The following is a 25,288-nucleotide window of genomic DNA, read 5'->3' as shown; positions in this document are numbered from 1 at the left end:
GGCAAAGTCAATGGCTCTTGCACAGGTAAAATCTATTTGCTTTGCTAATGCTTGTTGGAATACAGAGCAGCCCAGCAATGCATGCCAGTTGGAAGGCCCTCCAACAAATAAATAAAATGATTAGCAAGGGTGACAAAGCAACAGAGGAGCGAATGGGGTTTGGGCAGTGACAAGGGAGCAATGGAGGAAGGAAAGCACTTTTGGACGGTCGGGTGGCATGGCAGAAAATGGCAAATGCTGGACCTTCTGATTTTTTAATTTTTTTTTTTTTTTTTGGCAGGGTAAAAAGATCATAACATCAATAAACACAACCAGTGAAGTTCATCAAAATGCATAAATTAGCAGGGAAAACAAGCAAGACAGCATCGATAACCTTACATTGCTATAGGAATCCCGCCTTGAATAAAGTGCATATATTGAGATAAACCCTCCCATAGCCCCCTCGATAGCGCTTGGATTCAATAGAGTGCCTAGGTGCACAGCAACAAATATTTAAAACATTTCTACTATTTCAACTCCATGTTCATCGCCAAAATATTAAAGTGACTATGTGTATATGACACAAATTGGTCGACAAATAAATACTTGCCCCCACAAAAGATGGTACTAACAAGCTAATTAACTATGAGCTCAGAGCTAGAAACCACCCTGAAATCCAAACAGGCAAAATCTATCAGACATTTTGAAAATATCAGCCCACTTGTAAATTGCCTGTGTGCGTTCATTACCAGGACAGAGAGGGGAAAAAAAGTAACCTAGGGAAATTCCAATGTTTAGTAGGACTAGTAATTGTGAACTAGGCTCCAATGGCTCCCAATCCCCGTTTTAAAAAAAACATCAAAGTTTCCCCCACTCTTTTAGTATATGCCTCTTCACATATTTTAGTTCTGTTCATCTTTTCACGCTATAACATAATAGTGGGGACATTTGGTTATTTACATAATTACGGTATCAAAAAAACGTGCCACTGCAATCGCTGTTGAAACAAACCATTGGGAAAACTTCTTAAGTTTGTACACTGCGGGGGAGGAGCCACATAGAACCAGTTTCACCTTAGGTAATATAGGATCATGAATTACATTACTAGCCTCCCCAAAAAATCTTCTGAAAAAAAAAAAATGCAAGTTTGGGTAGCTAACCCAGTTTCCACATCCCATCGCCTTGCAACAAAAACATGGATTCGGACTTGAAGGCTACATCCTATTAATCCTTGATGGGGTATAATACGCCAGCCATCTTGCAAGAAATGCCATCCTTTTATAATTTGCTGCTCTAAGCGACTTAAACCCCATCTCGCTGATGTACTGCCATTCTCTTAGTGATATCTTGCATCCAGTTTCCCTGGTTACTGTTTATAAAAACGCCGACACCACTGTTCGGGCAATATCTTTTCTGAGAAATCGGTACCAATTACCCAACCCTAATAACTTATTGTCAAAAAATAAATTAATCAGCATGGACATTTCAGTCTTCAATTCCTGATAAAATCTTTCTTAAAGAACAACTATCTGTCTAAAACTTAGCTGCAGCTCTATAGTACTATGCCCGAAGGACTAGGTCACTTGATCCCATGACATTAAAGTTCAACCTACAAAAAAAATCACCCAATTTCTTAAAACCCTTCTCTTTGCACTGGGATAAAATGGATTGAGAGACTGTCATCCCCCACATTCCTGTCTCTTTGAGTTGGGTATGAGCATTACATGAAAAATCGTCCTATTGTTTAAAAACGGCTTTTAAATGTTGAGGCAATTTTGCCGTCTTCAAGAACACCAGGAGTTGAACCTCACTATCCCTTACCATGAGATTCAGGCAAAAGCAATCAACTCCAGAATCTGTAATAGAGAGCCTAATAAGATTATCCAGGAGGGCTGCCTGATAATAAGTCTTGATATGAGGAAGCACCAACCCCTCTTGTTCTACCTTTAACTCTAATATTGGCGTCTTAACCCTGGGATTCCTATTCTGCCATATACATTTTCGAAAGTCTGTCACAGGTTCACCAAAATAGGCACTACCAGAGGTAGATTGGTAAAAAGGAATAAGAACATGGGAAGGATTGACATTTTAATTAACACGACCCTCCCTGTTAAGGTAAGCGGCAATAGAGTCCATCTCCCTAGTAAAGCTTTAACTTTATTCAAGGTTGTAATATAGTTAAGTTGAAAAAGGTCAGCAAAATTATTAGTCACATAAATCCCTAAATACCTTGCTGTTCACTGGGGTGCGGTTTGCAAACAAGCTGGCAAATCGGCTTTAGATGCATTAAATAACAAAAGTCCAGTTATAGCCGTATTTAGTTTGTAACTGCCTACTCTTGTGTAATCTGTAATCGCATCTCTCTCTGAAAAAAATTGTAATGAAAGCATATAGTAGGGCTTGGCTACTAGCAATTTCCTAATTTTGCCACCTTTCCACAGACCTACATACTGAGGCAGGAGGTAGCAGTAAACAATAGGTCAAGGGTTGGAATGCCCCATTGAGTCTGTGCAAATCTACTACCATGCATGTTTTTAGGGTTTTCATCCGTTCTTCCCTAGTCATTTCCTATACTCAGAAAGGTTGGAAATTTACTCCTGACATGGATCAGAAGTAAAACGTCTTCCAGGGTGGGAAAAAAGTGGTTAAAGGGAACTTCTAAACACTCAACAAATTTTTGCATGAGCAAAGCTACACCTGCATATTTGCTTGTGTTAAAATAAAGTTAAGAAATATTTTCTAAGAGTAAGTCTACTTCTGTGAACTCATCAAATATGCAAATTTGCACTAATTGAAAGACATATACCATGGGTGCACTTTTGTGACTTTCTTTCGTAATTGCGCTTCTGATTAGGTCTGGCGTTAACCAAGACCTTTAGTTTTATTAAAATTCTATTTCTCTCTCTACCCATCTATCAGCTGGCTTCACTGTGACTGTGTCTACTTGCAGAACCTGCTCATGCTCAGCGCTTTGATAACATCAAGTTCCACACTCCACAAATCGATGTTACATTACTTTACAATGATCGCAATCTGCTCTTTCACAAGAAGCTTATCAGCACACAAAGTAGTTTTGTTCGGTTCTAGAACTTCTATGGCAATGTGTGCCTTTTGAGACCAAAGAATATTTTTGCTTTTTACTAACATGTATTACACTAGGGAGGGCCCAACAGGTCGCACAACAATTAAGTTTTACAAAAGTCATGTCAAAACAAGATACGCATTGACACAACCAAAAGACTGACCACCAATGTCAGACCTATTGGCTTTGCCAATGCTTGTTTATATTCATGTTTCCCAAAATCTTGCTGAAACTGGTAACACTGGCTTCCAATTATGAATATTTTTGGGGGAAAAAAATGGTACCTACATTTCTCAGTAGTTTAGCAGAACTTTATTTTCCCTAGTTGCAAACGTGTGTACACATTTTTTTTTTTTTACTGGATCCACTGTTAATAGTGCAGTCCGAGCTTACAACATGTATTTAGAACTCTCACCCTAATAATAAAGGCTTTGCATTAATGAACCATAAATACAAGTTCCAACAGCATTAACATATGGACACAAATATTATCTCAACAGAAGACAATTCCTTTCCCTGCTCTGTATTGTGTTACTGTAAACTGGCAGTCAATGGGTTTGTGGGCCAACTAGTCCCAAGGACAAAATAAACCTGAAAACTTGTTGTCCTTGACCCCAAAAAATATGTCCTGGGCGTCGAGCTATACAAATTCAACACCCCTGGTAAAAGAGAGTAGTTTACTTTCGGAGAGAATCTCATTGGTTTTGGAAAGTTGAATGACAATTTCCAAACAAATAATTAGCATAGGCTAAAAATTAATGTAGAGGATGCCCCAAAACCAAATTCTATAATAGATGCAAAATACAAATGCTTTTGAGTCCAAATTTCAATAATCTATTTAAGTCAAATGAATAATTTCTTATATATGGGATTATAGAAAAAAGAATGTCATCATCTCAAGACAATATTCATAATAAAATTATCTGATGTTATTATATATGCTCCTCTTATATAATCCATTGTAAATACAACCATAAGAAAATCAAGTAATTGATGAAATTACAAAGAAGAAAATACCATCATCTCAATTCAATATTCATATTGTATCTCTTCAACATAAATTTAGCCATTCGTCGTATGGTTCTTCAAAATAGGTGCAGCCCACAGGCGTTTTTGAGTCTTAGGTCACTTTTTCAAGGCTATCTAAGAGAGAGTCCCATTTTCCTGGTTCATGGGCACAGGTAGTTCTTTGGGTTGAAACACAATCCCGACATATGGATATCAGATAGCTCAACCTTCACCAATCCTTGTAGGCACCTCCTTGACTGTAGCTGCTGCGGACCAAGAAAAACCCTGGATAGGGTCAAAAGCCTATGGCAGAGTAGCTCTGTGTCGTTTTCCCCTCATCTCAACATTTCTGGCTGACCTGTTGCGTTTCTCTGCACAGGAGACTCATGTCCCAGCTCCTGTAGCAGGGGTTCTACTTTTTTTTAAATACACACTGCTCATCAGCAAAGTACCCGAGTCTGCAGACAATAGGTTTTACTTAAAACAGAACTCCTAGCAACATAGGTGACTATCATCCACAAGTATGATCATGTAATGGCCGGTGACAGCTGGCTAATACCAAAGATTGTGACATGGAAGAGGCAGATGTTATGTGTACATGCAGCATGTTGTTGGAAGAGCGAAAATGTGACATATTGATAAATAACGTATGCATATTAATCATATAATTTATAGCAGGTGACTTTATTAATTCAATATGAGCAGCACTCGAGTTAATATGTTAAATAGATACTGTTAGACACTTTTTCTAGATCCATTTTGAATGTCAACTTACATGTGAAAGACTATTATATTTATATTAATTTGTTTAGCATGTTATGTGATTTTCCAGTGCAAATGATGTGTTTTTCTGGATGCCTTTTGTTAGTTAAAGGAAAGTTGTTAGTTATGTACTGAACAACTGATAATGAGGTTCTTATTAAAGAAGAAAACTATGCCAGTGTAGTCGAGCGACTCATGGGAAGTGCAGACTGTTGCCAACAGAAAGCCTGGTGTAAAAATTCAAAGACATAGCCATGCATGGATCATTGCTTGGACATGAGAAGATGGTCAGTAGACCTGCTCCCAGCGTCTGGAAAGAAGTGATTGGTTCCCAAGAGTGGGAACAAGCTGAAATGTCACAATTAATGTTTTGTATAATAATAATAATAATAATAATAAGTGTTCCTGAGACTATTTAGGATAGATGCTTGCTGACTTCAGCTGAAAAGACCCTTCCCACCTCCGCTGAGTTTCACAATTTAAGTGCAAAGGTTTTATGCCTAAACCTTCTTATTCTCATATTCAGAGACCTTTTTTTGGTTTTCTGAAGCGGACACCTTACATTTGTACCTAAACTAGGTGCCCTTTTCCCTCAAATCATATCAGGTAAATTGGATTAGGGATTTTGTTTATGGAACACACTTTCTGGATATGTTATATTCTTTACGTAATTATTGCTAATGTTCTATTTTTGCTTTTCTTGAAATATGGACTCAAACTATTTATATTCATAATTAATGATGATTGAATTACAACTCTTAATGTGTGAATGCCATTGCTGCAATCAAACTTTTGTTCATAAATCCTTTTTGAATTTATTTAAATTCTCCTTGTCGTTTCCTGTGGAGCCTAATGGTTTCACTGTATATGGAAATGTATTTGAATGCTAGCTCCTATGTTCCTCTACACGTTGACTAACAAAGGTCTACATGGCCAGAGAGGTTGGTATGATGACTAAACTCATAGATTAAGATTCAAGAATCACTGCAACATCACTGTGTAGTTTGAGATAGGCTGTGATACACCAGAGTATCCCTTAAGAAGCTGGTGTGCCATGTTAAACAGTATAGTCTTTTAGAAAGCTGCCTCCCATGTCTCCTGTGAATGTTCTTGCACTGCTCCATCCTCTCACCCCTCCCTGCACAGGGCACTGGAGCCAGAGGGCTGTGCGTCTGGTCGGGAATAATGAAGCCTTCCGGTGAACAGGAGAGGAGTCTTTATGATCACCTCTCTGGATACCACCTGTTTGGTAAGGTTAGCCTGTGATTGTCGAGGAGCGCAGCTAAATTTTCACCCCCTTCCTGGGCTCTCCAGTTGCTAGAAATGGGCTCCCCAGTTGGCGGGGGCATGCATCTAGTCTAAGTAGGGAACATCATTCTAGTCAGGGTAAGTTAGATGCACACTAAAAGATAACCTGTGCTCACCCTCTGGCAGCTTGGCATAGAGCAGTCAGGCTTATCTAAAGAGGCAATGTGTAAAGTATTTGTCCAACACACACACAGACACTCACACAGTAACACAGTGCAAACACCACCAAAAAGACTTACCAACTGTTAGAAAAATAGGCAATATTTTTTATAAATAAATCAAGACCAAACAACAAAATCCAATGAGTAGAAGTTGAGTTACGAATTTTTAAAGAATAAAAAGAGTTCTAGCGCTTAGCAGCAAAGAGCGCTTTAGGAGTTATTTGAAGTCGTGGCAGTCCTTGATGCAGCACAGCAGTTCTTCTGCCAGTTGTAGGTCCAGAACTGTCTGATTTGGTGCAGTCAGAGGTCCAGTACTTATACCCAAATGTGCCTTTGAAGTGGAGGTGACTTCAAAGAAGGGTCTTTAAAGTGCACAGGTATAATTTCTTCCTCAGCTCTGGCTCCAGACTATCACAAGGGGGTAATCAGCCCTTTGTGTGGGGACAGGCACTGCCGATTCAGGTCTAAATGTCATCCCCGCCCAGCCTTCCTGCCCAGGAAGAGCCATCAGAATGCAGATGAGCATTCAGACACACCTAACCTTCCTGTGTGTGTGACTGTCTAGAGGAAATGCACAAAGTGTAGCTATCACCCACCACCAGACATGTATGGGCTGCAGGAACACAGCGCTGTAAGAGCAGAGAAAAGCCCACTTTCTAAAAGTGGCATTTCTGAAATAGTAATGTTAAATCCAACTTTACCAGTAAAGAGGATTTATCATTACCATTCCAAAGATAAGAAACATGATACAGTTACTCCTTTCTTATCAGGAATTACAGTTTAAAAGTGTATTGAGGAACTTCCAATGCTAGCCTATGAATGGAGTAGGCTTCACAGTAGTGAAAAACAAATGTAGGTGTTTTCCCTACCAGTGCACATAAAACCTAAAATTATATGTACTACTGTTTAGTTACATAGCACCCCACCCTATCGGCTACTTAGGGTCTAACTCAGGGGTGCCTTATATGTGATGAAAAGGGAGTTTAAGGCTTGGCAGCAAGGCATTTTACATGTCAAATCGAAGTGGCAGTCAAACTGCACACACAGGCCCTGCAGTGGCAGGCCTGGGACATGTTTAAAGGGCTACTTCAGTGGGTAGCACAATAGTGCTGCATGCCCACTAGTAGCGGTTGATTTACAGGTCCCAGGCAAAGACCGTGAGCTTTACTGGGGACTTAAAAGTAAATTAAAGATGCCAATTGTGGATAAGTCAGTTAGAAATGGGGTCTCTAGTTGGCAGGGGTATACACCCTTGTCCAAGTAGGGACCAGAATCGTAGTCAGGGTAAGTCATGACACAATCCAAATTGTCCTGTGCTCGCCCTCTGGTAGCTTGGCACTGAGCAGTCCGGCTTGAAAGGAGCAGGCCTTACAGTAGTGAAAAACGAATTTAGGAGTTTTTCACTACCAGGACATATAAAGCACATATGTACATGTCCTGCCTTTTACCTACATAGCACCCTGCTCTATGGGTTACCTAGGGCCTTCCTTAGGTGTGACATATGTCGAAAAAGGGGAGTTTAAGGCTCGGCAAGTACTTTCAAATGCCAAGTCAAAGTGGCAGTGAAACTGAACACACAGGCCTTGCAATGGCAGGTCTGAGACATGATTAAGGGGCTTCATATGTGGGTGGCACAATCAGTGCTGCAGGCCCACTAGTAGCATTTAATTTACAGGCCCTAGGCACATGTAGTGCACTTTACTAGAGACTTATAATAAATCAAATATGCCAATTGGGTGATGAACCAATTTTACTATGTTTAAGGGAGAGAACATATGCACTTTAGCACTGGTTAGCAGTGGCAACTTGCACAGAGTCCTAAAACTAGCAAAAACAGAGTTAGAAAAGTGGAGGGATGTAGGCAAAAGGTTGGAGGATGACCACCCTAAGGCTGTCAGGTCTAACAGTCAATGTTACCATATTTCAGGGGAGAAGCACATGCACTTTACCACTGGCCAGCAGTGGTAAAGTGCTCAGAGACCTATAGCCAACAAAATGAATCAGCAAAAATATGAGGCAAGCAGACAAAAAGATTGGGGGGGACCACCCTAAGGATGACAGGTCTAACACAGATGTAGCCAGGTTACTTCTTAGCTGTTTGCATCCACAACATAGTTAGTGGAAAAGGTAAGGACACCTTGAAGGCCATAGATTGAGCCAGTGAGATGAGTAAAAAGCAACACCTTGGCAAACAGTGTAGCCTAGGGCACTGCCACTGCAAGTGAAACCTTCATTAATGGGGGTGATATCGAAATGAGTACCCGGCGCTCTGCCTCACAATATCTGTTCTGATAGTTATTGGCGGTGCTGCTAACTAGGACTTCACCCCCAATTCCGCCCACACAATAACTGATCTTGTTATCTCAATGGCACAATTGTAGCAGCACACGCTATAAGTTATACACATATAATGGTTTATAGTAACACAATTGAGTATAGAGAGTCCTCATCAAATCAGTTCCATGAACAGAAAGTGTTTTATTCTTCTTAAACTTGTTCACAACTTCATCCGTCAAAAGATTTCCAAAATTGTTCACAACTTCACCCGTCAACACGTGTTTCGTCTGGGGAATACCCCTTGACTTCTTCAGGACTTCCTATAACAACATTTCCACTTTATATAATTAGCATATAGTATTAATAATTTAATTTCCTCAACCTCCTAAGTGAATTTCTTGTTGTGTATGCTTTTATGTGAGAACCGTAATTTGTTAAATAATGTGTTCATAACAAAGTGCCCCAACCAACTACATTCATTATTCAATACCTGGCTTTTCCCAATATAATCAGATAGTGGCCCAAGTTTCTATATGTTAATCCCAACAAACTGTGTTCATATAAATAACGTATTAAGTGAAGGATAATGACATAAATAATAATAATAATGAAGACATGCTAAAAAGTGTGGCAATTGTTTCAACGTACCCCTATATCACACCAGTGCAGATGCGAAAAAAACAGACTCATACCTCTTATTAAGCCTTTCGAAATATTCACTGTACTGCCAACTTGATCCTAAATACCGTAATCTAAACATACAATTTCTCAATTAGTGCCCAGCAAGTATCACTAACTATGTGCACCAAATCTAAATCCCCATGCCGCTTACCTGACATCAACATATTAATTTTGGATGCCGGTTTACTAAACGATCGGCGTATCCTGTTGGTATACCAAAATTATTAGCTCCAATCACTCAAAGAAAATCAAAAGAATAAAGCATCCTATCTCCATTAGAGTCTCACCTCTATTCTTGCATTTATTCATCGCGAGTACGTACTAATACTATATGCTAATTATATAAAATGGAAAAGTTGTTATAGGAAGTCCTGAAGAAGTCGAGGGGTATTACCCAGACGAAACACGTGTTGACGGGTGAAGTTATGAACAATTTTGGAAATCATTTGACGGATGAAGTTGTGAACAAGTTTAAGAAGAATAAAACACTTTCTGTTCAATGAACTGATTTGATGAGGACTCTCTATACTCAATTGTGTTACTATAAACCATTATATGTGTATAACTTATAGCGTGTGCTTCTACAATTGTGCCACTGCAAGTGCCTGAACAAAAGAGATCTGCTGACTGCCCATCCCCTGTCGTCAGCTCAGGCAGAAGAAGGCTGCACGTTATTATCACTTCCAAACTGGCTGGAACCGTCAGAAATGAAAATTCCCTAGTGTTGATATGTGATGGTTGGCATCACCAGAGGATCAAAATATCATCTTACATTATGCCGATTTGTAAGGCACACTATTGCCTGAGTGATTATCCTGGCAGTGAGCAGGTGTGAGTCTAGCCAAACCTAGGGCCTGATGGGGCTCCTCAAAAAACTGAGCCTTCAGCTTCTTGCGGAATTCAAGAAGTGTGGAGGAGGCTGGTATGTGTATTGGTGCGTCATTCCACATTTTTGGAGCAATAAAGGAGAATGCTTGACTGCTGGATCAGGTGTTCTGTACGTACGAGATGTGTGCGAGCAGACGTTCAGACGAGCGGAGGTGTCTGGAAGGATTGTGAAAACAGACGAGATTGTTGAGGTATGGTTTGCCAGTGTTATGTAGTACCTTGAAAGTGTGGGTGAGGAGTTTGAAATGTGCTTGTTTGGGTATGGGGAGCCAGTGGAGCTCCTTCAGGTGTGGTATGATGGGAGTGGGAAGTTGAGAGAGATCCTGGTAGCTGAGTTCTGAATGGTCTGCAGCCTTCTGGTTAGTTGTTTGTCGATCCCAGCATAAAGGGTGTTGCTGTAGTCCAGCTTGATAGTGACAAGGGTGCGCATGACAGTTTTTGGAGTGCTGTTTTGAGCTATTTGAAAATCTTCCTTGGCATATTCAAGGTATGGAAGCAAGAGGTGGCGATGGTGTTCTCTTGGGTGGTCATGTTGCATCTGCTGTTGATGAAGCTCCTGAGGTTCTTGGCATGTGTGGTGTTGGTTCTAGCTCTACTGGCCACCAGATGGAGTCCCATGTTGAAGTGCTATTCCTGAAGATCAAGATTTCGATCTAGCAAATGCTCAACTTCTGAGACTTGGTCGTCATCCAGTGATTGATTTCAGTCAATGAAGCAGTGAACCTGATCCAGTCTTGTCCGTGAGGATGTCATCGGCGTAGGAGAGGATGTTGATGTCATGAGAATGGATGATGATGGCTAGAGGGATCATGTATGCATTAAAGAGGGTCGGCTCACAGAGGTTCCTTGAGGAATTCTGCAGGTGAACTCACAGGCATCGGAGATGTACAGTGCCAGGCTGACTGACTGGGTCCTTCCAGTCATAAAGAAGCAGATCCATCGGTGTATGTGTCTTTGGATTCCGATGTTGTGTACGCTGAGGATGGGGTGGGAGACTGTATCAAATGCTGCGGAGAGGTCCAGGAGGATGAAGGCCGCCGTGTCTCCACAGTCCAGAATCATGCGGATTTCATTTGTGGCTTTGATAGGGGGAGTTTCTGGGATGGGATGGTGGTTTCTTAGACGGATAACTAACTGAAGAAGGATGTTTTTGTACCTGATCGATGCTCATCAAAATTCAAGGGGTGCACTCCAGTCTAAAATCAAGGTCATAATAGCTTAAATGAACTCTTTCTGGCTTCTCACCACCCCCCTGAGTGATAAAGTGGGAGAAAGCAAAAAGGAGCAAAGGAAAAGAAGAAAAAGATCTCATACAGCCCTGCCACACGGAATGAGAGGAAAGTGGTCAAGTAGCCTCCATGGCAATCCACCATTACAGAAAGGGCTGCTTTAGCACAGTGCTACTCAAAGTATGGCCCTCCTGACCATGCGTCCAACTGTAATCAGCAGCAGGTGGGCTGCTGTTATTTGGCTATGACCTAACATTCAAAAAGTTGTTAAATGAACAGCTAAGCATTTAAGAAGTTAATGAAGAAAGTAACAAAGGTGTGCTACACCGCTTAACTTTAGGACCCCCCCCCCTCATTTTTAAAGACCTCTTGCAACAAACATGCACAAATATAATAGTCTATTAAAAGTTCAAAAAAAGTATTTCATTAGCACGCAGAAGCGTTTCAACTTAGTACACTGAGTGGCATTTTTTTACAAAATGATAAGTTTTAAACAATCAGTTAGAAACATTTATGGTTTCCCCACAGTAACAACAAGGCAAAGTGAACTAAGAGGCAAGACAGTTGTTGTACGCACCCTTTGGGTGGCCTGGGTTGCTATTATACATGGACAAAATTATAGTTTATAAGAGCAAACACAAGCAAAGGTTTTGTAATGTGCACATACTGAAGTCATGTATCTCGAGGTACTCTTACATGTGCTTAAGAAGAAAAAGGAGGCAATCTGAAATAAAACAATTGCCAAGGATCACACAATTTGGTCAAGTGGGAAAGCCAGTATTTATCCCATGTTTTTAGATTTCACATTTTGCAATTCAGCCACTAAACGTACATGCTTCAATTACCCTGCGCCCCACTCCCCCCGACCACCTTAGCGTCACCCTGCGGCCCTAGGTCACCCCACAGACCAACCAGTTTTCGAGAACCCATGCTGTACTACCTCTTCCTTTTCATGTGGCGTGCTCCGCTACCCTCGTGGTGGGAACTGAAATGCTGTGGGTAATGATGTGCTGTCTGTAGCGCTACTCTCATTTGACTACGGAGCTACAAAGTCCCTGCAACTTCACCGGAAAGAGTTTGCCCATGTGCGCCACAGACTGTAAATGCAGATCAAAATGTAACCTGCAGATGGCTTAAGCCTGCAACGAACATCCATGAAAACTCTCTGACTGAATTGTACAAACCAATCAAGGCATCGTTCAGACGTTTCTAGATAAGCAGTTTTCCTTCGTACAGATAAAAGCGCTATGCCTTCATCGTATGTTAGTGGCAAACTGTATACATTACATTTTATAGACCTATTCAGCCAGCTAACATGAACAAAGATATTATAATTACTAGGTATCGACACTGCCTGGGATTCAAAGTTTACTAGGCACTGTAGTTCAAGTGGTACTAGTATATGATTTTCTGCCTTGCACCCCGAGCAGTATACCAAACCTTGACTACTCAGTCTCTGTCTCCATAGATCAAAGCCTGCACATGGGTTCGTGCGCTGAGTGAGCCTTGCAGTAGTATGTATTTCCTGTGACTCCAGGGCAACAGGCAATACTTGTTGCAAAGATTTCTCTAGACAAACCTAAGTCCCAGAGATCTGGCCTGATAGTAAGCACTTTCTCTAGAAATAGTGAACGTGAACGCAGTCCTGACAAAATACCAATGTGCAAGAGGCTGGTGCATCAATCTATTTTCATTATAAGGCAAATATTCCTTTGTGTGATTGAGAATCCAAATGGGTTATGAGGAGTATATACCCACACTAATTCTCAATAACTATGGGCCAGATGTATCAAAAAAGACTTTTGCGATTCGGAAATAGCGATTTTTAAGAAATCGCTATTTCTGAGTCGCAAAATGCTATGTATCATATTTGCGATTCGGTAATAGAGATTTCTTAAAAATCGCAAATGCTATTACTGAATCGCAAATTGCGATACAGCCCCCATTCGCACCTATGGGCCTGTTGGCCCATATTTTCAAACTTTTTGCATTTCCCAAAATGCGAATTCCTAACTGTAATTTGCAATTTGGGAAATGCAAACTTCAGGGTGCTGGGGGCCTAAGGCCCCCTCTACTGCACCCCAAAACAATTTTGGAAGACATGTAAGGTGCACACATGCCAAAAGGGCATGCGTGTGTTACATGTCAATTTTAAAAATGCATTTTTAAAATTTACACATGGTTACCACCAAGTTCAACTTTGTGGTAATAGCCGATTCCTTAATGCCCAATTCGCATTAAGGAATTGCTTCATACATGTGCTTAAGAAATCGCAAAGAAGGATTCCTTTATTGCGATGCCGCATTTAGAGAATCGCAAATTGCGATTCTCTAACTGGAGGTCGCAATTTTAAGGAATTGCTATTTTAGTGATTCCTTAAAATTGCACTGCGAATGCCTTTCTTACATTCAGAAAGGTGATTTTGCATTCGCAAACAGACGAATTTTGCAATTCACACCGTTTGCGAATGCAAAATTCTTTGATGCATCTGGCCCAAAATTCTATAACATTCAATCACAGGCAGAAGTCTCAGAATTAAATAAATATATTTTGTATGGTCAGTGGTATTACTTAAAAAGAAATGTAACATATTCCTGAGCAAAGACATGTTTAAATGCTTCTAAAAAGTCCCACAATACTTGACTAGAGTGCCATCCTGCATGAGACCCAAATTCCACCACGCCCCACATAAAGGTTTGCGTCTCACTGGGGTCCACACAGGTAATTTTCGAACTACAGTTCATACTCACAGGGTTTGCACTCTCATTCATAAGCAACTTCCCTTCCGTCCTTATTTCACATATTCTGATGACCAGGGTAGGTTTGTGCTGGTCGTTGGAAGGCTAGCGTGAGGATCCTGTCTATGCCCCAAACACAGATGGCAATTTTTTTTCAGAACCTGTTGACCCACCTTGAACGCATAGACGTTGACCATGTTGTCTTTGGTGGCGATTTTAACATGTTGGTGGAGCTGACCCTCGGTACTACGGCTACACACCCTACTGGTAGGCCCCGCTCATGGAGTGTCCAGCAAGACATCTGTGATGTCTTTTCCTTATGAGAGACCCCTGGGGCCTGCACTCTCCTACTAACCCAGCATACAACGTTTACTCAGCCCCCTACAACACATGGACACAAATCGACTACTGGCTGGTGTCCCCCCAGATGGTACTGTGGATAGAGGTCATTGTTCACTTACCATGCACCTTCTCTGACAACTCCCTGGTCGTGATGACCTGTCAGTTTCCTCACCGGGAGAGCGCGAACACAGGTGGAGGTCCCCTGAGATGGGCCCCTAAGATTCACTGTTCCAAGAACAGCTCTGTACTGCCATAATGGAATATTTGAAACTTAACAAGAATTCTGTTTCTACCCATGCCACCCTATGGGAGGCCTTCAATGCCTATATGAGAGGTGTTTGCATCACAAAACATTCAAGAGTCTTGCAAGACATTCGCAATGGCCTAGCCCAGGTCGAGGTGGCCCTGACAGATCTGGATCGGTCTGATGCACATTGGATTGGGGGCCCAGACTCACGCAGCAGGTCTTCCTTGATGGACGAATTCCAAGAACTGGTGGAGCGCAAGGCACACTATTTGGGAAAGCATGTGTGGACCCGCCGATACAGGGAGGGTGAGTGCCCCGAACGTACTTTTGCATGCATGCCGATATCCCCCAGAACCACCTCCTACATACCTGAGCTGCATACAGCATAGGGTACACATGCTGGGGACCCTAAGGGGATCCAGGCTGCATTCCTTACCTATTTCACGAACTTATACACCAACTGACACCCCGCTGACACATCCGCACTGGCTCAATACTTGGATAAGGAGGCCACGGTGTGGCTCACAAATGCGCAACAACAATTTTTCGATGAACTGTTCACTTGTGAGGAGATCATCCTTGTGACAGATTCCCTAAATGGCTCCAAGACCCCAGGCTTAAACAGATACAGCAGGGCTTTCTATAAAGCTTATAAACACATACTGGCGCCACACTTACTAGCGATGTACACCGAGGCAAGGGAGGTGGGGGCTTTGCCACCTATCATACGAGAAGCTGTAATCACACTGTTACACAAACCTGACAAAGAACACCGCCCTTTTTCCCTGCTGAACTACGATAATAAAATATTAGCCATGCGTCTGTCCCTACTCATGTCCTAAATCATATTCCCGGTCTAGTTGGGATTTGTTCCACATTTATTTATCAATCTTTGCGTTCTCTTCGCCAGTGCTCAATTGGATCTCCCCCACCACCTCAGCCGACTTGGCCCTTCTTTTTTTTTTTTTTTATCTGTTTATTGAGCATAACATTCACACAACAGTACATTGGCTGTTAATAATTTTTCGAACTATTTGCTTACATATATAAACTTGCACAGCATTATTACACAGTGAATTATCCAAAAAGAAAGGTGAAGAAGAACAAAAAAAAAAAAAAAAACATAAAGTGTCATGAAAACGACAGAAAAAAGTGAAACATTCAACTTAAGAACTGTGCAATAACTAATTGCTAAATAACGATGCAGCTAAACGCTATTAATGTCATTGCTGATATTGGCTATCCCCGACAGAAGTTGGGGGAAGGAAGAAGAAGGGGTACAGCTAATGTGTATGAATAAAACTGAGGTCATAATTGGGGTGTGGGTTATGTTTTGCGGGGTGTGATGGGGTACAGAACAAGATTGATATTAAATGAACTGAATATGGATTGCATGAAGGCTTAAGCGCAGAAAAAGCGTCCTGATATGTTACATTGTTGCATTAAGGGGAGGGAAGAGGGTGTTAATAATGAAAATAAATGAGATTGGGGCAGTTCAAGTAGCGTGCTGACGGTGTCAACCTGGACTGTAAGGGCTATGTATGGTGCCCCATTCACGGGGGGTACATGTCATCCCTCGCTTCTATTGCCACCACAAAAGTGTCCCAGATTTCGGGGCCCTCCTGAATAAGACCTTTGTGTTGCAATAAGTGAAGTGTCTGTGCTTCAGCCTGCGAGCGGCTGTGTAAGTCGCGAAGCCAAGCCAGGTGGGATGGGACGTGTGGAGCTTTCCAATGTGTTGCTATTAGTTATTTGAAAACAACAAATGCTAAATCTATAAATCTGTGTATCTGTTTATCCGCTCTAGTGCTGTGGCGTATGCCAAGTAAGCAGGAATCTGGTGTGGGCAATAGGGTGTGGGACGAAATGTCTGCTGTGATGTCTGTAACGCGGTGCCAGGCCGAGTTTATTGAGTGGCAACTCCAAACCATATGATAAAAGTCGGCTGCCGGAGTAGCACATCTTGGGCATGTCGGAGCTGTGCTCGGATATATTCTTTGGATGCGGGCTGGGGATAAATATGAGTGGTGAATATAGTTGAATTGGGTGTAACGCAAACAAGGATTACGGGATATTGATTTGGACTTGGCCCTTCTTGACGCCGAAAAGGCATTTGACTCCCTGGAGTGGCCCTTTTTATCAGCCACTCTGCGTACGTTGGGATAGCCCTGGGCATTCACCTCCCTGATCATGCTATTATATTCACAGCCAATGGCGCAGATCCGACTTAATGGTTCACTAACTTCCCCATTCCCAATTACTAGAGGTACCCACCAGGGGTGCCCACTTTCATTCCTGCTATTCATAATACCCATGGACCCCCTGGTAAGCCACCTCCAGGCCACACATATGAATAGAGGGTTGTAATTCAAGCAAGGCCCCTTATCTCCTTATATGCGGATTACATCTTGTTGTTTATTCGCCATCCTACGGACAACTTGGATCCGGTTTGGGATGCTTTTGGGGCTTCGCATCAGCTGGGCGAAATCAGAGATGTTTCCCCTCACAGATGTCAAAGCCTCTGTCCACTCTGAGTTCCCGCTCAGGTGGTGCACTGACTCCGTCAAATATCTTGGCAAATATGTGATTCGCGACAAGGAACAGGTTGTGCGGTTAAATTACGGCCCAGCTATTGATAGACCGAAGACACAGACTGATAGATGGATCCGCTTGCCGTTATCAATGGTGGGCTGCATTGGCATCATAAAAATTGTGGTTCTCCCACCCTTCTTGTACCTATTCACTGATATACCCATTCCACTCCTTTTCTGCCTCCCATAGGAGTTTGTTGGCACAATTGGTATGGGCGCATAGAAGACCCCGGATCTGCTGGGATGTCATGGTACTCACTTATGAATGGGGGGAGGTTGGTCATCCCTCACTTTCACTTATACTAGCTAGCTGCACAATGTCACTGCACACACCACTGGTACCACACAGATGCGTGCTCTTACTGTATAGCAGGTGTCTCCAACAGGCCGATCGAGAGCTACCAGTGGCTCCCAGATCCCTTCAGAGTAGCTCGTAGCCCAGAGTTCATTTTTAAATAAGCACAGGGTCACATTTTTCCTTTTAAACTTAAGGGAAAGCTATGTTTATTTTACATTATTCTCAACAGGCTGCAGATAGCAGGGCCTGATAAGGAGCAATATTGGAATCAGATTTATGACCCAGGGCGGCACAGAGGTGAAAAGTTGAAGGACTAAAGTACTTAACTCTTAAATAAAAGTCCTTGTCAACTTAATATTGGAGGTGAGGAAAAAAAAAACGTATGTTCCTCAATGCTTTTAAAATCAGAGAAAATTAAAATGAAAGGTTACCTTTTAATTAAGTTGACTTATCATTTTATTGTTCTACATTTTTTCAAAGTGTTGCATTTACAAACAGCAGGTCTCTTGCTCTCAGTGTCCAGTTGAACGCTGTGCCATATGTATTATTGAAAAATAGTCATGTTTTAAATAGGAGACATTTGAAGTGCAGAAAAATGTTCCACATCATGAATATTTTTGCACTTGTAGTTTCATTGATGCGTTTGCACCTGAATAAGTTATTGAATTGAATATTTTCGCATTTTTAATTTCTCCCATTTAAACAAAATGGCTGCATGCTTGTGCTATACATGTAACAGTGTCACATATGTCAAAAGGTATGGCCTGTGCCCCAAGTACATTTGACACAGGCTTTCAGTTACCAATACACATATATCCCATTTATATGCACACATGTTCATACATCCCTGAAGATCACGCTCTCACTGACACACATGGCAGCCCTGTCATATTACCCCTGGTCAAAGTATTTTGTTCAAACCACAGTATCTGGCTCTATGGATATTAGGCTTAAGATCAAGGAAGCTGAGTGTGTGGGTGTCTGGTAATAACGTGCAAGTTGTTTAGCCTTTGGTAGCTCACAATGATTTTCACCGATCATGAGTAGCTCTTGCTACAGAAAAGGTTGGATACCCCTGCTGTACACCATCCCGGAAAGGGATCTGGTCTCCCCTACCCGGTTCCGGATGCCAATCCCTGCAGGCCACCCTCTGGAGCCCCATGATATTTAAACAGTTTTCAAACCCTGCTGGGCATACCTCGTCACACACAGAAGAACCTAGATTGACCACAGCTACACATTTGGACCATTTTGTACTCAGACGGTCGCAACATGCATTACACGCCCTGATCCCTTCATATCCCACTGCACCGGAAGAATTTAAGCTGCTTACCTTGGTAGTCACTGACGCTTAGGGTGGGAAATGAATTTCCAAATTCTACTACACCTGATTGGACCTAGTACCCCATCATGAAGCAAAGTTGTGAGACACATGAGAGTCGGAGCCGGGCCGCCCCCTCACTGACAAAATCTGAAATGCAGCTGCATGCAAACTCAATTGGTTTCTATGAACCATCGGCACAAGCTCATATACTTTCAATTTTTACACCCTGCGTATACTACCCCTACAGCATTAGCCACGATTGAGCGCTCCCGCTCTTCAGCATGCCCCAAATGTCACGCACCATCAGACGACTTTGCATATGACGTGGATGCCCCCTATAAATGCCCAATATTGGCACGACATATTCAGCCGCTTGGCAGCAATGGCTGCACTACTGCTTAAACCAGATCCACTCCTGGCCCTGTTGGGTTATGTTAAAGAACTCCCAACGCTACATAGCCATCGTCCTGCTGTTAGCCAAACTGAAAATATCTAGGCACTGGGGTGGAGGCCTGGCTCCAGAGTCTCATCTACTGTGACACCACCAGTGAAATATATGCAAAGCTTCAGCATCCCACGTCGGCCAGGGACATATAGCAGCCCCTTGGGACTTATCTGTTAATGACAGATACTCCCACGCTGGGTTAGGGATCCGTGGTCTCGATAATTCTGTGATACTCCGCCGAAACCTGTATGTGGTACTGTACCGCACTTGCTGGCCTCTGAGAGCCCTCTATTCTTTCTATCAACAGGGTGGTTCCATGTCATGTTTTTCCTATTTTGTTAATTGTTGTCCTATTGTATGTTCCACTTTACAACACTGCAACACTTACTCACCAGTGCCATGGTATATCTCCCGAGATCGGGAGACTGTTTCATATGCTTTGTATGGTACAGCAATAAAATAATACAGTGTTAAAAAAAAAAATCTTAAAAGTTTATTTCTCAGCAGGCCTCAAATGAAAACCCAAATACTCCTCTTTTTCACATCTATCAGCCAAACTGACTTCCAAGTGCTAAAAGACCAACGTCCTTCAGAAATGACTCTGTATAAAAATGTGTCGGGCATAAGCAGGAGTTGATATTTTGAAACCCCTGTCAAAAGCTATTCTTAAAACACAAATACCACAACTTTTAGAATGTGAAACGAGTCAAAAGAGGTCAAGCCGATTTACTCCACTTCCGCAGTTTTACGGAGGTGAGAAGCGCGCGGTGATGCAGAGTCCTCAGAATGCCAGCTGCTGAGAAAGTGACAAATAACGCTGCGTCCTCACGCATGGATTTCGGAACGAGTCATCTTTAGGACGCCAGCATCTCATTGGAATTAATGATCAGCTGAAAACACTCAGGACTGTTGCAGGAACTAAATTTAGCAGTGTTGACGATCTTGTAGAAAAGTGTGTCACTCGGGTGCTAAGGTCAAACCAGGCCATGCATCACAGGTGCAGTATATGACCCACTTTACACTCGTATGCTTGGCATTCATTGCTATTGCAATACAAACACACTAGAGTCGCGCGAGTCATGTGAGGAAACAAGCTCTGCATACAGTAGGCGGCTCCTCTTCACCAATGAAGCCTTTAATTAGGCAGTTCACCAAAGATTTCATTCTTTAAACTATATTGTCCCTGGAATATATATCCCTTAAGCAAATGCACGGTCAAGCCAATAGGACTGGCTTGCATTTTGGGTTCTGACTAAAACATAATAAAGTCTGCTGCAGTAAAAAAAAAAAAAAAAAAAAAAGTTGTTATTTGTATGCAATGCATCTATTAATTAAAGAATGTAATGCGTGATGACCGAGTGCACTTTGACAATGTAAAACAGTCCCTTGTGTATCGCAATGTAAAAACGAAATAGAAGGTGAAATGATACATAGCCGGAGGTGAAAAAGATGTTCTGTGGGTGGGGACAAGGCCTACATTCAATGCATATTTTAAAGAACCCATAAATCAAGTAAATAACTGTGGTATCACGCAGACCTAAAAGGGGGCTAGGACTGAAGCCCTCCTCCTTTCCAACTCTCTAACAATCTATGCAGTGTTCTTGAATCGGCAACACTGACCAAACCATAACTTACGAAAATGGACCAGAATTTTAACTTGCCTATTCAATAACTAAACATTGGTCAAGGAGACTCAGCGACTGCTCGGTAAGTTAATGTATGATGCTGGAATCTCCAACAATCTATAGGTCACGACTGAGTTCTTGTTCTGGCCAGACCACCTCATCTTTAACTGTTCAATGAAGCTAGCATCTGTAAATTGAGTAGTATAGAGTACAGTGCCACCTTAAAAATAATTTGTTTATATATTACAGGGGTGCCTGAAATACTTGTATAAAACCTAGTCTCTTGTTTATTTTTTACAGTTGACTGTTGACATCTCTAGTCCTTGTTTTAATGACATGCCATTGAAGCTCAAATGGAATAAGTTGTTACAGTTGAGTCTTGACATCATAATGCCTCCCGCCAGAGCCAGCAGCCAAAGTGAAAGGTGGGTGAAGGTACATAATTGCAGCTGCAAGTTAAACAAGGGAACGAAAACTGGCTTTTAATTCTACTGACCTGTTATTCGAAAAACAGAGAAAAAGAGTCATATGTGGAAACATCTTTGGGTTTTGAATACAAAAAATCATTACAGAAAAAACTGAATTTCTCTCTCTTTTTCTGCGCATTCTGGGCCTCAGCACTTTTTCAATCTGACATGTAAAACTGATTCTCATATCTTCTTACAACAGATTACTAAGTGCTTTTTGAGTTGTTTTATTTCACAAGTCCATTTTTTATGATTCATGTCTGCAACCATACTACCTCTTTATGAAAGAGCAAGACATCAAGGATGTAAGTGGTTTGTAATAAGGGAGATGGTGTGACCATGCATTATAAGGAATAAAACACCCTCCCTCTGCTGCACATTCTAAAGATATTCAAGTTACCTGGGAGTTTCATGACCTTATAAAGGAACTCTGCCTTCAGTCTCATTCTGCTTCGTTCTCTACTGTCTTGGAACTCCTAGGTGACCTGCAATATCCTTGTGATGTATACCACGAGATACTTTATTCCATGCGTAATTATATTTTTTTTTTTAAACTGGCAACATGCCAGGCACGCTTCTCTTCGACGGTAGGAGAACGACCAAATACGCTGCGCTATGTAAATATTTTGGGGGGTTCTTGGAAGAAGCGTGGGGATTGCGTTCATTATTCAGTCCTCCAACCACACTTTAATACAGATGCTATAAGGGTGCGCTGAGATGTTTCAAAGAAGCTCTTCAACAAGTTCTGTAAAAAATCCATTATACTGACGCTTGCAAACAAATTACATATGCGTGTTATTTTTTCACCCATGTTAATGGAATATGCATGTGACGCACAAAAAACGCGTGAGAAAAACAACCGGTTCGCTTATAAAACATATTTGAACCGACAATGCTTTGTTGAAATGTTTTTGCTAGCGCTACTGCTTGAAAACACCGCCGACTCGGCAGTGTGCAGAGGTGCCAGTATCTGGGAGGTGTCTAAGCAGGCGTACGGTGATTAATTTAACCCAGGAGATGGGCAGACACATTCATAAGCACAGGGGTAAGGTGAGGACACGGCGATCTTCCTCCTGGGCGTTCTCCTCTGAAGGAGGCATGGCAAGACCAACTTTTGTCAAAACATGTCCGGCGCAGGGAATTTACCCTTAAGATTTAACGCAATCCTGGAATAATCGACATGAAGTTGATTAACCGGGCTCTTTTCAGACACCAGGTGGGGAGCAGGAGGACTTGACAGGTCCCCAGGGAGCACCCTGTAAGTTTTCCGAGAGCCGCCTTTCGTGGCCTGGCAGAGCCACCCAGCGCAAAGTGAGGTCGGTGCCCGGCGCCTTCAGTATGAACGGGCATCTTGGGAGCTGCACTTTGATGTGCAACTGCAAGAGCATGTGAAACCTGCACAGGCGCACTACAGGTTGTGAAAGAAGCCACGCTGAAGGTGTAATATTTATCGAAAGACCCATTCACCTGCGCGCGGGTGGGTGTAGGACGTTATCTGCCCCTGTGACTGCATGGTCAAGCCAAGAAGGCAGGAGGTTCTCTCAGTCAGCTCTTCTGTGCTCAGGAACAACTTCTGTAGTAATTTGTTGCGCATATGGTGCAAGGGACACAAGTTGAGGTGGGGGGAGTGAGGGGGTTCAAGCTACCAACTTTCATAAACATGCACGTACAAAGGTAAGTCGCCTGTGCCTCAAACCTTCTTCGGCCTGCCCCTGACTGACTTGGTGCCTATTGTTGGCTCAGCGTGCTCTCATGATTCCCGATGGAAAGTCCGCACCAATCCAAAAAAGAAGTAGCAACCACCAGAAGTATCCTTGCGCAGGTGTGCATATACCCGTTTACTTAGACGGAAAAATAACCTATATTCCTAACCTGCCTAAGATGCCCACCAGCGTTGTCTTATCCCTCATATAGTCGAAGTCGTAAAAGTTAAACCTTTAAGGTCGCCTCACTTAATCTATGACATAAAAATAGTGAATGTATTGTCATCGCCCTGCTCAACCACACAAATAAATAGAACAAATTTTCTTGCCAACTACTGAAACCATTCCGTTAATTTCGACCTGTGTGCCATCACATATGCTATGTAACACGTTTCTGTTTGAAATTTTGCTGCTGTCAAGTAAGTAAAAAATAAAGACTCGCTTCTATCTATTTTTATCCACTATCCGCAGAGGTCACTATTGTCAGTTTATACACTCTTCATCCTATGGTGCCCACAACCTATCACTATACCCTTTCATTCCCTGTCTACCATCACCTGACGTGCATGTGATACCCACCATACCCTTACAACCTCAGATACCCAACTTTCTGCCTGCAGTAGATGCCCATGCACAACACCTAATAACTCTTTCTTGTTGACTAACCCTTGCCTACTAGCACTGTGTGCTAAAACTCATACAGTTTATTTCATGTGTTAGACAACCTCTACTATCGATGCCCATCATCCTTTGTGGACGACGACTGCCCAATATCCCATGTCCCCACATATTTCATGTCCCCAACAATTGCACCTGCTTCAGATGCACCGTCCTATATCTGCTAGCGGGGGCGCCCACCACCCAATCCCATCTTGGTCCATGCTTCTGGTAGTGGTACCCACCACCCCCTGCCTCCCTGGTCCCCAGCATCCTCTGCATGCCACAGTTTGGGTGAGGGGTTCAGTCTTACCTGCTGATTCGGCTCCCGCCGCTTCGATGCCGGACAGAGACATGGATCAGGCCAGTGCACTTTCTCCTGCTGCGCGGCCACGCCGCACACAGCAGGCGGGTTTACACCGACACCTCAGCCTACACAGGTGGTTGGAAGAGGGACCGGGGCATCCCAGTCCGCAGAACAGCGGAGAGGGGCCGCCCACTGGAGGAGCTCAGGCACGTCACGGCCACTCGCCCGCCCTACACGCTGAATAAAATGTAACTTCCTCAATGGGGCCAGAAAGACTGGGCGGGCCACCATTGTAGGCGGGTTCTGTCGGTAATGACGGCCATGCCGAGGTCAGGCATTGGTTTTCAACTATCGATCCTCTTCCAAACTGTAGCGATTGGACTGCCTGACCCTAACATGACACCCGTTCAGAAGAATTCCCCGCCTTCGTACAATGTAGTATTATGATGCTTCTTCAGTGTGGATGCAAAGTTGCGAAGAGGGCGAGTGACGTACCATTATGGTTTCTGAGGCAACGGCAATGCTTCTAATCAGGTACTCATGCTGCTTATACGTTAACGCAAAAAAATGCTGCTAGCTTTTGTTGCCCCCGCATACGAACTACATTCCTGGCAGGCGAGTGTCCCACTGCCCTGAAAATACATATACGTGCAACACACAATTTAAGAAGCACGGCTACGGATTTACGTTTAAGAATCGGAGAACTGCTTCCTTGTCTTGTGGGCTTCTTTGTGTGCGACAACTTCAGGTAGATCTAGTTAGGCAACAGCACGTTGCATGCTCGGAGCTTTAGTTTCTGGTGAATCATTTAGATGAATTAATGTTATAGACTAATAGAAACATTTAACATTCCACAAGTTAGACTAATTACAAGACCTATACAGGGCAATGTATGTTAACTAAGTCCACACATGCCAACATTTTAGAAGAGAAAATTGGGAGATTTTTTTTAAAAAAATCAGCTAAATATATTTCCCCCATTGACTTTTATCGAATCTTGAATCGGGTTATTGTCTGCATGCATGAGACTTGTAAGTGTGCTGCTGCAGGATCGGATATTAGAAATGCAAATATACATTTCTTTCTTACCTGTCAGGAGCATGGAGAAAGCACTAATATGAGGAAAGAGAGCACAATAAAAATGTTGTGCACTGCAGGAGCATGTTAAT

General features: G+C 42.5%; 1 protein-coding gene across 1 annotated transcript in view; it reads right to left on the bottom strand.

Annotated features, from left to right (window-relative positions):
- The window catches only part of BMAL2 (basic helix-loop-helix ARNT like 2), a 198,864-nt gene extending 174,505 nt beyond the window's left edge, over positions 1-24,359 (bottom strand). Inside the window, exon 1 of the mRNA XM_069228622.1 lies at positions 24,126-24,359. Within this exon, the coding sequence (XP_069084723.1) occupies positions 24,126-24,168 (43 nt within the window). The 5' untranslated portion in view covers positions 24,169-24,359. The remainder of the gene's footprint in view (positions 1-24,125) is intronic.
- Positions 24,360-25,288: the final 929 nt, after the last annotated feature.

This window comes from Pleurodeles waltl, chromosome 4_1 (assembly GCF_031143425.1).
Source record: "Pleurodeles waltl isolate 20211129_DDA chromosome 4_1, aPleWal1.hap1.20221129, whole genome shotgun sequence".
NCBI classification, from domain to species: domain Eukaryota; kingdom Metazoa; phylum Chordata; class Amphibia; order Caudata; family Salamandridae; genus Pleurodeles; species Pleurodeles waltl.
Note: the sequence above shows the minus strand (reverse complement) of the source record. Positions and strands in the feature narration are given on the sequence as shown.